This window comes from Melanerpes formicivorus, unplaced genomic scaffold (genome assembly GCF_026170545.1).
Source record: "Melanerpes formicivorus ecotype bairdi unplaced genomic scaffold, bMelFor1.0.p_v2 SCAF_34, whole genome shotgun sequence".
In the NCBI taxonomy this organism is placed as follows: domain Eukaryota; kingdom Metazoa; phylum Chordata; class Aves; order Piciformes; family Picidae; genus Melanerpes; species Melanerpes formicivorus.
Window position 1 is genome coordinate 5,502,975 of NW_027142386.1, and position 13,858 is coordinate 5,516,832.

Here is a 13,858-nt window from a genome sequence, read left to right on the forward strand (position 1 = left end):
TGTCCTCATCCCCATCTCATCCGTGTCCCCATCCCAAACACCACCCCAACACCTCTGTCCCCATCCCAGTCCTCATCCCTTTCCTATCCCATTCCCATCCCTGTCTGGTCCCTGTCCCCATCCCATCTCGTCCCCATCCCCGGGGCACAGACCCAGCTCTGCCAGTCCATGGCTGACTCATTTCCCGGGCTGGCTGCTGGGGGCTGCTGGCAGCCAGAGCCCAGCCCGGCCATGAGCCGCTCCCCTGGCAGCCCCTGCCTCATCCCGGGGGTGGGGGCTCGGCGATTCCTTCAGCTGAAGGAAACTTCTTTTATCTCCAGAAATTCCTTGGAGAGGGAACACTGCGGCTGGAAAACTCCTGCTGCTCCGGGCTGGGATCCTCCCTCCGCCGGCTTTCACAACCAGACTGCTTCAGCCCGAGGAGGACAGAGCCACCTTTGTTCTGTCCCCTCTGCCGGCACGCAGGGCATATCACCCAAACCCGCAGCTCCACGTCCATCTCCTGTAGGGCCACGCTGGGAAGGTCCAGGAAAGGGAAAAGAGAACCAGCTGGGAGCGCTGGGAGGTGGGGCTGGGGGGCATTGCTGGGGGTCCAGCTGCTCCCTGCCCTCCGGTAGCAGCAGGACTTTAGCTGCAATTTGTTTAACCAAGCTGGGATCGTTTCGTCTCCCACCACCGGCAAGGCTCCGCTCGGCTCGGTGGGAGCCAGGCGCTGCCGAGCCCCAGGTCCCGGCCCCTTCCCACTCGGCTCACGCCATCGCTGCCGGACTCCTCCCGCTTATTCTCCCTCCCACCTCATGGATAACTCAGCATACAATGAGGGCAAGAGTTGCCCTTTCCCAGCGTGGGACCCCCCACCAGGGACCTCCCTGGCCAGGGACCATCTCCATACCCCCAGCACGGCGCCTCCTGCTTTACAAGAGGGATGGAGGAGCAGCCCGGCGGGAGATGGGCGGGATGGGGACAGGTGTCCCGGGGATACCCCCCAGGCATGGCACCGTGAACCTGCCTGGCTGCAGCTCCCATAATGCCAGCCCCACGCTGGGTGCAAAAACAGCCTCTGGACTTTCCCTCTCGACTGCACCTTGGAGTTTCCGGCTGCAGCAGCCGAGCCAGCCGGGAGAGCTGTGCCCAGGTGGGGCACTGCCTGCCGCCGGAGCTGGGCGGTGTTTGGCTAAGATAAGGCACCCGGCAGACGCAGGGATCAATGTCACCGGCAGCAGGAGAGGTGACTTGGTGCCTTCGTGGCAGGGGAAGCGTTCAGGGAAGCCTCACTGGCCCCGTGGCAAACTCTGCTCCTCACTGCCAACTACCACCCTGGGGACCCACTCGAAGCAGGGGGAGAGGTCCGGAAACCTGGCCAGGCTTGATCCCCACAGCCCTGGGGAGCAGGATCTTCCAGGAGCAGTGAGGAGCCCCAGCTGTGAATGATGCCACAGGTCCCTGGCTGCAGCTGCCCAGGAGAGCAGCAGCCAAGGGATGGCAAGAGGAGGAAAAAGGAGAGCTGAAGACTCCGTCCCACACTTTCTGCCACGGCTGGAGCTGATGGCACCGCTCAGCATGGTGCTCCCCACCCCTGGCCAGGATCTGGCCCACCACCAGTGCCCGCAGACAGCGTGGGGACAGCAGCAGGCTGGCAGCTCGGGAGGAAAGCAGCCTCCTGCCAGCCGTTCTGGGGCCGTGCCAGGCGAGCTGGGGCTCGACCAGCAGCTGCCCTGAGCCCGGATCCGGCCGCACGCAGCCCTGGCAGCAGCCCTCTTCCCTGACCTTCCCAGCACCAACCCTGCCGCAGGAATTGGAAACCGGCAGCTGAGGGTGTTTTTCCAGTCTCGTGACAGCAGCAAATGTCAGGCTGCAGCCTGGGGGGTCGGGGGGGGGACGTTGGGATGGAGCCATCCAGCTCCAGGCAGCCTCCTGGGGATGTGGCTCTGGCACCCAAGCTCTGCTCTGGCCGTGCCTGGAGTGAGGAATAAACGGACACGTTTCAGCCCCAAGGGCTGGAAAGCAGCCTCAGGCCGAGGCGTTCCTGAGGGGTTGCTCCTTCCCGGGAATTCAGCCCTTGCTGGGAGCTGCACAGAGGGGGCTCGGTGCAGGGCAAAGCAGGGTGGGCACTGGGGTGCCAGGACGAGGGGCAATGGTTTGAAATTGGAGCAGGGCAGAGTTAGGTTGGGCAGGGGCTGGAACTGAATGTTCTTTAAGGTCCCTTCCAACCCAAAGGCTTCTGTGATTCCATGACATCAGGAGAAGCTCTGCACAGGGAGGGTGGTGAGACACTGGCACAGGCTGCCCAGGGAGGCTGTGGCTGAAGCTCCAGCCCTGGAGACATTCAAGCTTAGCCTTGCTGTGCCCCTGGGCAGCCTGCTCCAGTTGGAGATGTCCCTGCTGAGCGCAGGGGGTTGGACAGGATGCCCTTGCAGAGTCCTTTCCAGCCTGCTGCATTCTGTGACTGTGAATTTCCCCCAAACTCAGAAATCCCTGGGGATGCCCTGAGCCAGGGTTGGGACACTCAAGGAATTATCTGACCCCAGCAGAGAGACTGCTGCCAGAGGAGCTCTGCCCATGTCCCCTGATCCTGAGGTTCATGCCAGCTCTGTCTATTTTTAGGGGGCTGTGTCCAGCCACGTGCTGGCCTCAGGCTGAGGGCAGCAGAAACTGGAGGGGGAAATGAAAGAAGCCAAAGCTCTGTCTGGGTCTGCAACATCCTCCTCTGCTGCAGATGTTCCCCAGAGCCTGCTGTGAGCAGAGGCTGAGAGCTCTGAGCCCTAAGAGCCCTGGCACCTTCATAATGGACCCTACCCATAATAACCCTGAGCCCTAATGGCCTCGACCCTAATGACTGTGACCTCTAAAAACTGGGACCCCAAATAACCTTGACTCTAGCAACTGGGCCCCTTAAACACTGTGGCCCCTAATAACTGCCACCCCCAATCACCTTCACCCCTAAAAACTGGGACCCCTATAACCCTGGCCCCTAAAAACTGGGACCCCCAAACATCCCTGACCCTAACAACTGGGACCCCAAATAACCCTGAGCCCTAAGAATGACCCCAAATAACCTTGACCCTAATAAGCCTGACCCCTAACAACTGTGACCCAAATAACCCTGACCCCTAAGAACTGTGACCTCAAATAACCCTGACCCCTAAAAATGACCCCAAATAACCCTGACCCCTGGTAACTGTAACCCCAAATGACCCTGGCCCCTCACAGCTGTGACCCCTAAGAACTGGCCCAAGTATCCCTGACTCCTAAAACCTGTGACCTGAAATAAACTTGACCCCCTCATAACTGTGACCCCTAAAAATTTGGCCCCAACTAACCCTGACCCCTAATCAGTGTGACCCAAATCACCCTGACCCCCTAAAGCTTTGCCCTCCAGCTCCAATCCTTTCCCATGAGGACCAGGTTCCTGTCCAACCCCTTTGCAGCAGTAATGCCCAAACCCCTCCACTCTTCCCCCAACCCCTTCCACTCTTCCCCCAACCCCTTCCACTCTTCCCCCCCAGACCATTTCACCCTTCCCCCCAACCCCTTCCATTCTTCCCCCCAAACCTCCTCCTATCTTTCCCCCAACCCCTTCTACTCTTCCCTCCAAACCCCTCCACCCTTCCCCCAAACCCTTCCACTCTTCCCCCTCAAAGCCTCCACTCATTCCCCCAACCCCTTCCACTCTCCCTCCCAACCCCTTCCACTCTTCCCCCCAAGCCCCTTCCACTCTTCCTTCCCAACCCCTTTCCACTCTTCCTCCCAGACCCCTCCACCATTCCCCCCCAAACCCCTCCACTCTTCCCCACTAACCCTTCCACTCTTTCCCCCAAACTTCTCCTATCTTCCCCCCAAACCTCTTTCACTCTTCCCCCCCAAACCCCTTCCACCCTTCCCCCCAGACCCTTTCACCCTTCCCCCCAGACCCCCTCCTATCTTCCCCCAATCCCTTCCACTCTTCCCCCCAAACCTCTTTCACTCTTCCCCCCCATCCCCTTCCACCCTTCCCCCCCAAACCCCTCCTATCTTTCCCCCAACCCCTTCCACTCTTCCCTCCAAACCCCTCCACCCTTCCCCCAAACCCTTCCACCCTTCCCCCAAACCCTTCCACCCTTCCCCCCCAAACCCCTCCACTCATCCCCCCCAAACCCCTCCACTCATCCCCCCAACCCCTTCCACTCTTCCCCCCAAACCCCTTCCACTCTTCCTCCCCAACCCCTTCCCACTCTTCCTCCCCAACCCCTTCCCACTCTTCCTCCCAGACCCCTCCACCATTCCCCCCCAAACCCCTCCACTCTTCCCCCCAAACCTCTCCTATCTTTCCCCCAACTCCTTCCACTCTCCCCCCCAACCCCTTCCACTCTTCCCCCAAACCCATTCCACTCTTCCCCCCGACTCCAAATGATCCTGATCTCTAATAACTGTGACCCAAATAACCCTGATGCCCAAAATTACCCCAAATGATCCTGACCCCTAACAACTGACTCCTACAAACCATGACCCCACATGACTCTGGCCCCTAGCAACTGTGACCCCTGACAACCCTGCTCACAAGTAACTGAGACCCAAATAACCTTGAATGCTGAAAATGACCCCATATAAACCTGACCTTCATAACTGTGACCCCCAACAACCTTGAGCCCAAATGATCCTGGCCTCTAATAACTGTGACCCAAGCAACCTTCAACCCTAACATTGACCCCAAACAACCCTGACCCCAAATAACCTTGAACCCTTAAATTGGTCCTAAATAACCCTGACCCCTAATAACTGTGGCTCCTACAAACCATGACCCCAAATAACCCTGACCCCAAATAAACTTGACCCTGACACTGTGACCCCTAATGACTCTGACCCCAAATAACCCTGACCCTAATAACTGTGACCCCTTAGTACCCTGACCCTAACAACCCTGACCCCTAATAACTGTGGCCCAAATAACCTTCAACCCTAAAATTGACCCCAAATAACCCTGACCCCTAATAACTGTGACCCCTAACAACTGTGACCCCCCAAAATTACCCCAAATGATCCTGACCCCTAATAACTGTGACCCAAATAGCCTTGAACCCTAAAACTGACCCCAAATAAACCTGACCCCCAATAACTGTGACCCAAATAACCTTGACCCCCTCAAAATTACCCCAATTAACCTTGACCCTGACAACTGTGACCCCCAACAACTGTGACCCCCTAACAACTGTGACCCCCAACAACTGTGACCCCCAACAACTGTGACCCCCAGCAGACCCTGACCACTAACAACTGTGCCCCCTAACAACCCCTGACCCCAAATAACTGTGACCCAAATAACCTTGCCCCCTTAAAAATGACCCCAAATGACCTTGACCCCCTCATAACTGTGACCACTAATAACTGACCCCAAGTGACTCTGGCCACTAACAACTGTGCCCCCTACAAATCCTGGCCCCAGATAACCCTGACCCCCTAATAACCCTGACCCCCAACTACTGTGACCCCTAACAACTGTGACTTAAATAACCTTGACCCCTAACAGTGACCCCCAAGTGACCCCCAAATTTGGTGGTGAATGGTGCCACAGCCAGCTGGCAGCTAGTCACCAGTGGTGTGCCCCAGGGATCAGTGCTGGGCCCCATCTTCTTCAACATCTTCACTGATGATCTGGATGAGGGGGTTGAGTCAGTCAGCAGCAAGTTTGCAGATGACACTAAGTTAGGAGCAGATGTTGGTCAGTTAGAGGGTAGAAAGGCTCTGCAGAGGGACCTCGACCAACTGGACAGATGGGCAGAGGCCAACAGGATGGCATTCAACAAGTCCAAGTGCCAGGGGCTGCACTTTGGCCACAGCAACCCCATGCAAAGCTACAGGCTGGGGTCAATGTGGCTGAGAGCTCCCAAACAGAGAGGGACCTGGGGATGCTGATTGACAGCCACCTGAATATGAGCCAGCAGTGTGCCCAGGTGGCCAAGAAGGCCAACGGCATCCTGGCCTGCATCAGGAATAGTGTGGCCAGCAGGAGCAGGGAAGTCCTTGTGCCCTGTGCTCAGCACTGCTTAGGCCACACCTTGAGTCCTGTGTCCAGTTCTGGGCCCCTCAGTTTAAGAAGGACATTGAGAGACTTGAAGGTGTCCAGAGAAGGGCAACAAGGCTGGGGAGAGGCCTTGAGCACAGCCCTGTGAGGAGAGGCTGAGGGAGCTGGGGTTGCTTAGCCTGGAGAAGAGGAGGCTCAGGGGAGACCTCATTGCCCTCTACAACTACCTGAAGGGAGGTTGTGGCTGGGCAGGGGTTGGTCTCTTCTCCCAGGCAAGCAGCACCAGAACAAGAGGACACAGTCTCAAGCTGTGCCAGGGGAGGTTTAGACTCGAGGTGAGGAGGAAGTTCTTCACGAAGCGAGTCATTGGTCATTGGGATGTGCTGCCCAGGGAGGTGGTGGAGTCCCCATCCCTGGAGGTGTTCAAGAGGGGATTGGATGTGGCACTTGGTGCCATGGTCTAGTCATGGGGTCTGTGTTGATAGGTTGGACTCGATGATCCTCGAGGTCCTTTCCAACCTAAGTTATACTGTGAGACTGTGATACCCTGACCCCTAGTGACTGTGACCCACATAACCTCGACCCCTAACACTGACCCTAACCCTGCCCCCTGCTTTGGGGAAACTGAGGCACAGCAGCTACAGCCCCACGGGGGGGGGGGGGGGGGAACGCAGCCCCACGGGGGAGGGGGGAAAGCAGCCCCCACCAGGAGCCCCTCCAAGAACCTCCCAGGAGAAGCAGGGGGAGCTGCTTTGAGGGCAGCTTTGCTTCCCAAAAGCTCTGGAGGGAAAGGGGGGGGAGGGAGAGGCACCACTCCCGGGCTGGGATGAGGTTTTCCCCCACAAAGGCTGAGCCCACCCTCAAATTTTGGCGGCCAAAGAGGGAATTTTCCTCTTTTCAGCTCCTCCTGCACCTTTCCCTCCTGGCCGGGGCTGACACTGCCACCTACCGAAGGCAGCCTCACCCCTCCCAGAACCTCTACCTCGTTCTTTTCCCACCCAAAATTCCCTCCCACCTCCCTCTTTTCCCACCCAAAATTTCGTTCCCACCTCCCTCATTTCCCACCCCAAAAAAATCCCTTCCCACATCCCTCTTTTCCCACCCAAAACTGCTTCCCATCTCCCTCTTTTCCCACCCCAAAAATTCCCTCCCACCTCCCTCTTTTCCCACTCAAAACTGCCTCCAATATCCCTCTTTTCCCACCCAAAAATCCCTTCCCATATCCCTCTTTTCCCACCCTAAACTGATTCCCACCTCCCTCTTTTCCCACCCAAAATTCCCTCCCACCTCCCTCTTTTCCCACCCAAAACTGCCTCCAATATCCCTCTTTTTCCACTCAAAAATTCCTTCCCACATCCCTTTTCCCACCCAAGAATTCCCTTCCCACATCCTTCTTTTCCCACCCAAAATTCCCTCCCACATCCCTCTTTTCCCACCCAAAACTGCCTCCAATATCCCTCTTTTTCCAACCAAAAAATCCTTCCCACATCCCTTTTCCCACCCAAAAATTCCTTCCCATATCCCTCTTTTCCCACCCAAAACTGATTCCCACCTCCCTCTTTTCCCACCCAAAATTCCCTCCCACCTCCCTCTTTTCCCACCCAAAATTCCCTCCTACCTCCCTCTTTTCCCACCCAAAACTGCTTCCCATATCCCTCTTTTTCCACTCAAAAATTCCTTCCCCCATCCCTCTTTTCCCACTCATGAGCTGCTTCCCACATCCCTCTTTTCCCACCCCAAACTTCCTCCCCACGCTGTTAGGGCCCCACGGAGCCTCCCAAGCCCTCCTCTGGGGTCCCAGGGCTTGTCCTCAGGGCTTGTCCCTAGGGGTCCTCTGCCCTGCTCCTGGGGAGGGCTTTGGGTCCTTATTTTGGGTCAGGTCTCTGCAGGTTTGGTCACTGAGAGGAGAAGCTGAGGCAGGGCTGCAGCCCCCTCCCTGCCCTGCTCATTAGGCCTGGATGGACCTCACCTGCAGATCCTTTTAGAGAGGTTCTTAAGGCTCTTTCTTGGCCACTCAGCTCCATTTTGGGTGAGGGCAGCAGGATTGGTCCCACCTGCAGCTCCTTTGGGGGGGGTCTTAAGGCTCTTTCTTGACCACTCAGCTCCATTTTGGGTGAGGGCAGCAGGATAGGTCCCTCCTGCAGCTCCTTTGGGGGTGGGGGGCTGGGTGTCTTAAGGCTCTTTCTTGACCACTCAGCTTCATTTTGGGTGAAGGCAGCAGGATTGGTCCCACCTGCAGCCCCTTTAGAGGGGGTTTTAAGGTCCTTCTTTCCTTTCTCTCAGGTCTGGGTGGCAGGGAGGGAGGTGAGGCTGAGCTGCAGGATTGATCCCACCTGCAGCTCCTTTGGAGGGGTTCTTAAGGCTCTTTCTTGACCACTCAGCTCCATTTTGGGTGAGGGCAGCAGGATTGGTCCCTCCTGCAGCTCCTTTGGAGGGGTCTTAAGGTTCTTTCTTGGCCACTCAGCTCCATTTTGGGTGAGGGTAGCAGGATTGGTCCCACCTGCAGCTCCTTTGGGGGGGTCTTAAGGTTCTTTCTTGGCCACTCAGCTCCATTTTGGGTGAGGGTAGCAGGATTGGTCCCACCTGCAGCTCCTTTGGGGGTGTGGGGGTATCCTAAGGCCTTTTCTAACCATTTTGCTCCATTTTGGGTGGCAGAGAGGGAGGTGAGGCTGAGCTGCAGGATTGGTCCCACCTGCAGCCCCTTTGGAGGGGGTTTAAGGTCCTTCTTTCCTTTCTTTCAGGTCTGGGTGGCAGGGAGGGAGGTGAGGCTGATCTGCAGGATTGATCCCTCCTGCAGCTCCTTTGGAGGGGGTTTTAAGGTCCTTCTTTCCTTTCTCTCAGGTCTGGGTGGCAGGGGGTGAGGTGGGCTGCAGGATTGGACCCTTCCCTAGGCATGGGGGAGCCCAGCGACGCTGGAGGGGAGCCGATAGGGGTCCTGCTGAGCACCCCCGCCCCCGAGGTGCTGCAGGAGGTGCTGAGCCAACGCTTCGGCGCCCTGCCCCGCACCGCTGCCATCAGTCGCCTGCGGCGGCAGCCGGCCGGGGGCTACCTGCCCGACAGGGACCCTGCCGAGATGCTGGAGAGACGGCAGGAGGCCAACGCCAGGGAGAGGGAGAGGGTGAGGTGACTTCCCCCCCCCCTCCCAAACCAAACCCCACCCTCCATGTGCCCCCCAAATCCTGGGGGGTTACAGGAGATGCATCCCAGTGTGGGGGTGCCCAGAACCCCCCCTCGGGGCTGCTCCAGCTGGGGCCAGCCACAGGCAGCAACCCGAGGGGGGTGGGCAGCAGGGTATGGGGGGGAGGGTTGCATCTGGGGGGGACCCGGTTTAACCCTGGGAAGGTCTGGTTTACCCTGGGGGGGGACCCAGTTTAACCCTGGGAAGGTCTGGTTTAACCCTGGGCGGGGGGGGACACCCAGTTTAACCCTGGGAAGGTCTGGTTTAACCCTGAGGGGGGACCCAGTTTAACCCTGGGAGGGTCTGGTTTAACCGGGGAGGGGGGGGGGGGAGGTCAAGTTTAGTTCTAGAGGTGCCTGGTTTAGCTGTAGGATAGCCTCATCTTAATCCTGAAGGACTCCCAGTTTAATCCCAGGAGGGCTTGGTTTAATCCCGGGGGACCCAGTTTAAGTCCAGGAAGGTCCCAGTCTAAACCTAGCAGGGCCTGGCTTAAGGGTGGGGCTCTCAGATGAGTTCTGTGGGGCCTGATTTAAACCTGGAGGGAGCCCAGTTTAATCTGAAGTGGGATCAGGTTAATCCTGAGCAGCCCTGCTTAATTCTAGGAGGATCCCAGTTTAATCCTGGAAGGGTCCCAGATTCATCTGGGGAAGGGCTCAGTTTAATTCTGAGGGGGCTTGGTTTATTCCTGGGGGGGGTCAAGTTTAATTTGGGGGGGCCCAGTTTAACTCTAGGGAGCCAAATTTAATCCTAGGAGGGCTTGGGTTAATCCTGGGGGAACCTAGTTTAATTCCAGGAAGGCCCCAGTCTAATTCTAGAAGAGCTCCAGTTTACTCTTAGGAGGGTCTGGTTTAATCCTGGGGGGCTCCATTTAATCCTGAAGGGGGCCCCCAGTTCAGTCTTAGGGAATCCAGCTCAATTCTAGGGGAGCCCAGTTTAAACTGAAGTGGGGGCAGGTTAATCCTGGAAGGAGTCCCAGGTTAATCCTGGAAGGGTCCCAGGTTAATCCTGGAGGGGGAGAGAGAGTTCAGTTTACTCCTGGGAGATAAAGCTCAACTCCTGGAGGGGTCCCAGATTAATCCTGGGAGAGTCAGAGCTCAGTTTACTTCTGAGGGATAAAGCTTAACTCCAGGAGGGGCCCAGTTTAATTTGAGGTGGGGGCAGTTTAATCCTGGAAGGGGGGGGAGAGAGCTCAGTTTACTCCTGGGGGATAAAGCTTAACTCCTGGAGGGGTCCCAGATTAATCCTGGAGAGGTCCCAGTTTAATCCTGGAGGGGGAAGAGAGCTCAGTTTACTCCTGGGGGATAAAGCTTAACTCCTGGAAGGGTCCCAGTTTAATTTGAGGTGGGGGCAGATTAAGCCTGGAAGGGTCCCAGATTAAGCCTGGAAGGGTCAGAGCTCAGTTTGCTCCTGGGGGATAAAGCTTAACTCCTGGAGGGGTCCCAGTTTAATCCTGGAGGGGTCCCAGTTTAATCCTGGAGGGGTCCCAGTTTAATCCTGGGGTGTGGGGGTGTCCAGTTCAACTCCTGGGGTGGGAGTCCCCAGTTTAACTCCTGGGGGGTGGTGCCAGGTTGACTCCTGGGGCGGGGGGGGGGGTCCCCAGTTTAACTCCTGGGGGGCGGTGCCGGGTTGACTCTTGGGGAGAGGCGGGGTGGGGGGATGTCCAGTTTAACTCCTGGGGTGGGTGGGGGGTCCCAGTTTAACTCCGGGGGGTGGTGCCAGGTTGACTCCTGGGGGTGGGGGGGTCCTCAGTTTAACTCGCGGGGGGGTGGTGCCAGGTTGACTCCGGGGGGTGGGGGGTCCGCAGTTTAACTCCGGGGGGTTCCCCAGTTTAACTGGCGGGGGGGTGGTGCCAGGTTGCCGCGGGGGGGTGCCAGGCTGAGCCCGGGGTGCCGCTGCTCTCCCTGCAGATCAAGAACCTGAACTGCGGCTTTGCCAGGCTGAGAGCCCTGGTGCCGCTCATCCCCCGCAGCCAGAAGCCCAGCAAGGTGGACACCCTGCGGGCCACCACGGAGTACATCCGGCTGCTGCGCCTGGTCCTGGCCGACGCCCAGCCCCCCCAGGTGCGCTGGGCACCCCCCGGGGCAGAGACCCTCCCCCGGGGGAGCTTAGGAGGGAGCGGGGGGAGCGGCTGAAGGATGGAGCGCAGGGGGTGGCCAGCAGCAGCATGGAGCTGAGTTGGAGCCCTGCAGCTCAGGGGGGTGGCTGGGGGCGGGGTCCTGCTCTGGGGGGGGTCATTGCTCTGCCCTTGGGTCCTAGAATCCCAGGGCTGGAAGGGACCTCAGGGCTCATCTGGCCCCAGCCCCCTGCCCAGGGCAGGGACACCTCACGCTGGAGCAGGTTGCTCAGAGTCATCTTCTGCTCTTGGTCATCATCCTCATCACTGACCTGGACTGAGGGACAATGAACCCTTCCAGACCTGAGCCACCAGAAGGTCACTGCTGCTCAGGGAGACCTGTGGGCACTATCCCCATCTATAGCCTCTGCCCAGAGACCTGGGCTGGGGGAGGGCACCTCAGGAGGCTCTGCCAGGGCAAGAGCAGCTCCCTGGAGATGATGCTGGAAGCCAGGAGCAGCACAGCCCCAGGAAGGGCCAAGGAGCTGGGCACAGAGCTCTCCTCCTGTCCTGCCCACACCTCCCACAGCTGGCATCTTGGCTGAGACACTGCCAGGCATGGCCTGCAGGCCTGTGCCCAACCAGCTGGCACCCCCCAGGCTGTGCTGGCACCCAGGGAGCCCTGGGCAGGCTGCAGGGCTGGAGGAGAGGAACCTCAGGAGGCTCAAGCAGGGCAAGGGCAGGGTCCTGCCCCTGGGGAGCAACAACCTCCTGCAGCAGCACAGCTGAGGGGGAACCTGCTGGGAAGCAGCTCCAGGAGAAGGAGCTGGGAGGGCTGGGGGACAAGAAGGTGCCCAGGAGCCAGCAGTGTGCCCTGGGGGCCAAGAAGGCCTCAGGGGTGTCCTGGGGGGCAGGGAGGAGAGTGTGGGCAGCAGGGCAAGGGAGGCTCTCCTGCCCCTCTGCCCTGCCCTGGGGAGGCCACAGCTGCACTCCTGGCTCCAGCTCTGGGCTCCCCACTTGCAGAGCCTGGGAAGGGCTGGGGAGAGTCCAGGGCAGGCTGGGAAGCTGCTGAGGGGCCTGGAGCAGCTCTGGCAGCAGCAAAGGCTGAGAGCCCTGGGGCTGAGAGCCTGCAGAAGAGCAGCCCCAGAGGGGAGCTGAGCAATGCTCAGCAAGAGCTGAAGGAGCTGGGGGGGGGCAAGAGGCTGGGGCCAGACTCTTTAATTTTTTTGGGGGGTGGGTTCTGGGCTGTTTCTTGGGGGCTGGGCGAGATCCCTTCCATCCCAGGGTGACCTTAGCTCCCCCTCTGCCCTTTTCTTCCCTTTTCCCAGCAGCAGGACACAGAGACTGAGCAGGAGCTGAATGGCAGTGGGGGGGTAACTATGGGGGGCACCCCTAAGCCCCAGGCTGGCTCTGTGCCAGCAGGGTCCCCCCCCTCTGCCCCCTTGCCTGGGACCTCCACAGGAGAGCAAGGAGATGGTAAGTGGGGAGCACCCTGGGGGGGAACACAGCCTGGGGAGGAGGCATTGACACCGGGGAGGGGTGGGGGGTGAGGGGCAGGCACACTTTGGGGGGGTAATGGTTGACACCCTGGGGGTGGGATACTCTGGTATGGGTGGGGGGAGAGCCTCTGGGGGTGGGGGCTCACCCGTGGTGTAGGTGGAGAACACCTTGGAGGTACAGAGGGACCCCTGGGCAGGGGGTGTTGGCACGCTGGGGGAGTGAGGGGGGGACACAGTCTGGTGGAGAGGGCACCCAGGAGGGGAGGTAAAGTGACAGCCTGGGGGGGTGGGGGCTTGACACCCTTGATGGGGGTAGATTGGGGGACACCCCCGGGGGGCGGGCAGGGCACCCATGGGGCTTGCAGGGAGCTACCACCCATGGGCTCAGGGTCTGGGACCCCTCTGAACACCCTGGAGGGGAAGGAAAATGTCAGCCTAGGGGTGTGGGGGCTAAACCCCCTCCGTGGGGGGGCACCCTGGGATGGGAGATGGGCACCTTGGGGGTGGGATGGGGGCACCCTGGGAGGGGGGGGCACCCATGGGGCTTGTAAGGAGCTGCCACCTATGGGCTTGGGGTCTGGGGACCCTCTGGTTTGTGCTGGTGTAAATGGGGGTGCTCCAGGTCTGCCTTAAGACCACCCCCCCTGCACATCTCTTCCTTTTTCCTTCAGGTTTTTCCAGCCAGTTCCTGAACTGGGGGAGCACTGCACCCCCTGGGGGGGAGCCTGATGTCCCAGCTGAGCTCCAGCTCCATCTTGAGGGTGCCAGCTCCAGCCCTGCACCCCAACCTGCCCTGTCTCCAAAACAGGAGTGACCCCTGAAGTGTGAGGTGGGGGGAGGGAAGGGAATTGGGGGGGGGGGGGTCTAACCTGCAAGGCATTGCTCTGTGATGATGTAATTAGCAATTAGCCAGCTGTCCCCCCCCTCATTTAACATGTTTTCCAAATAAATCCTTCCAAATCAAAGGAGGTCTGGGGGTGACTGCAGGCTGTGCCCCCCCCCACCCCCTCCCCTCTCCTGGGGGTGGGGGGAAGAGGGAGGGAGGGAATGGGGGGGGGGTTGGGGCGGGGGTTCCACCCCCCCATTCCCTCCCCGTGGAGTGGGTGGAGCCACGCGTGGCGTGTCGGAGG

General features: G+C 59.2%; 1 protein-coding gene across 2 annotated transcripts; it reads left to right on the forward strand.

The window, feature by feature from the left end:
• The first annotated feature begins 8,843 nt into the window (after positions 1-8,843).
• Positions 8,844-13,543, forward strand: FIGLA (folliculogenesis specific bHLH transcription factor). 2 transcript variants are annotated; one of them, XM_068156630.1, is made up of 4 exons: positions 8,844-9,116; positions 11,084-11,236; positions 12,558-12,705; positions 13,400-13,543. In XM_068156630.1, exons 1-4 carry the CDS (start codon positions 8,892-8,894, stop codon positions 13,540-13,542), a joined length of 669 nt encoding a protein of 222 aa, XP_068012731.1. In that variant the 5' UTR covers positions 8,844-8,891; the 3' UTR covers position 13,543. The 2 variants fall into 2 exon arrangements, with proteins under 2 accessions (XP_068012731.1, XP_068012732.1); XM_068156631.1 differs by having other exon boundaries at positions 12,561-12,705.
• The last annotated feature ends 315 nt before the right edge of the window (positions 13,544-13,858 follow it).

Coding starts and splice junctions, on each gene's coding strand:
- FIGLA (XM_068156630.1), top strand. CDS start 8,892: ATGGGGGAGCCCAGCGACGCTGGAGGGGAGCCGATAGGGGTCCTGCTG. Junction 11,237..12,557: donor CCGACGCCCAGCCCCCCCAG/GTGCGCTGGGCA, acceptor CCCTTTTCCCAG/CAGCAGGACACAGAGACTGA. Junction 12,706..13,399: donor CACAGGAGAGCAAGGAGATG/GTAAGTGGGGAG, acceptor TTTTTCCTTCAG/GTTTTTCCAGCCAGTTCCTG.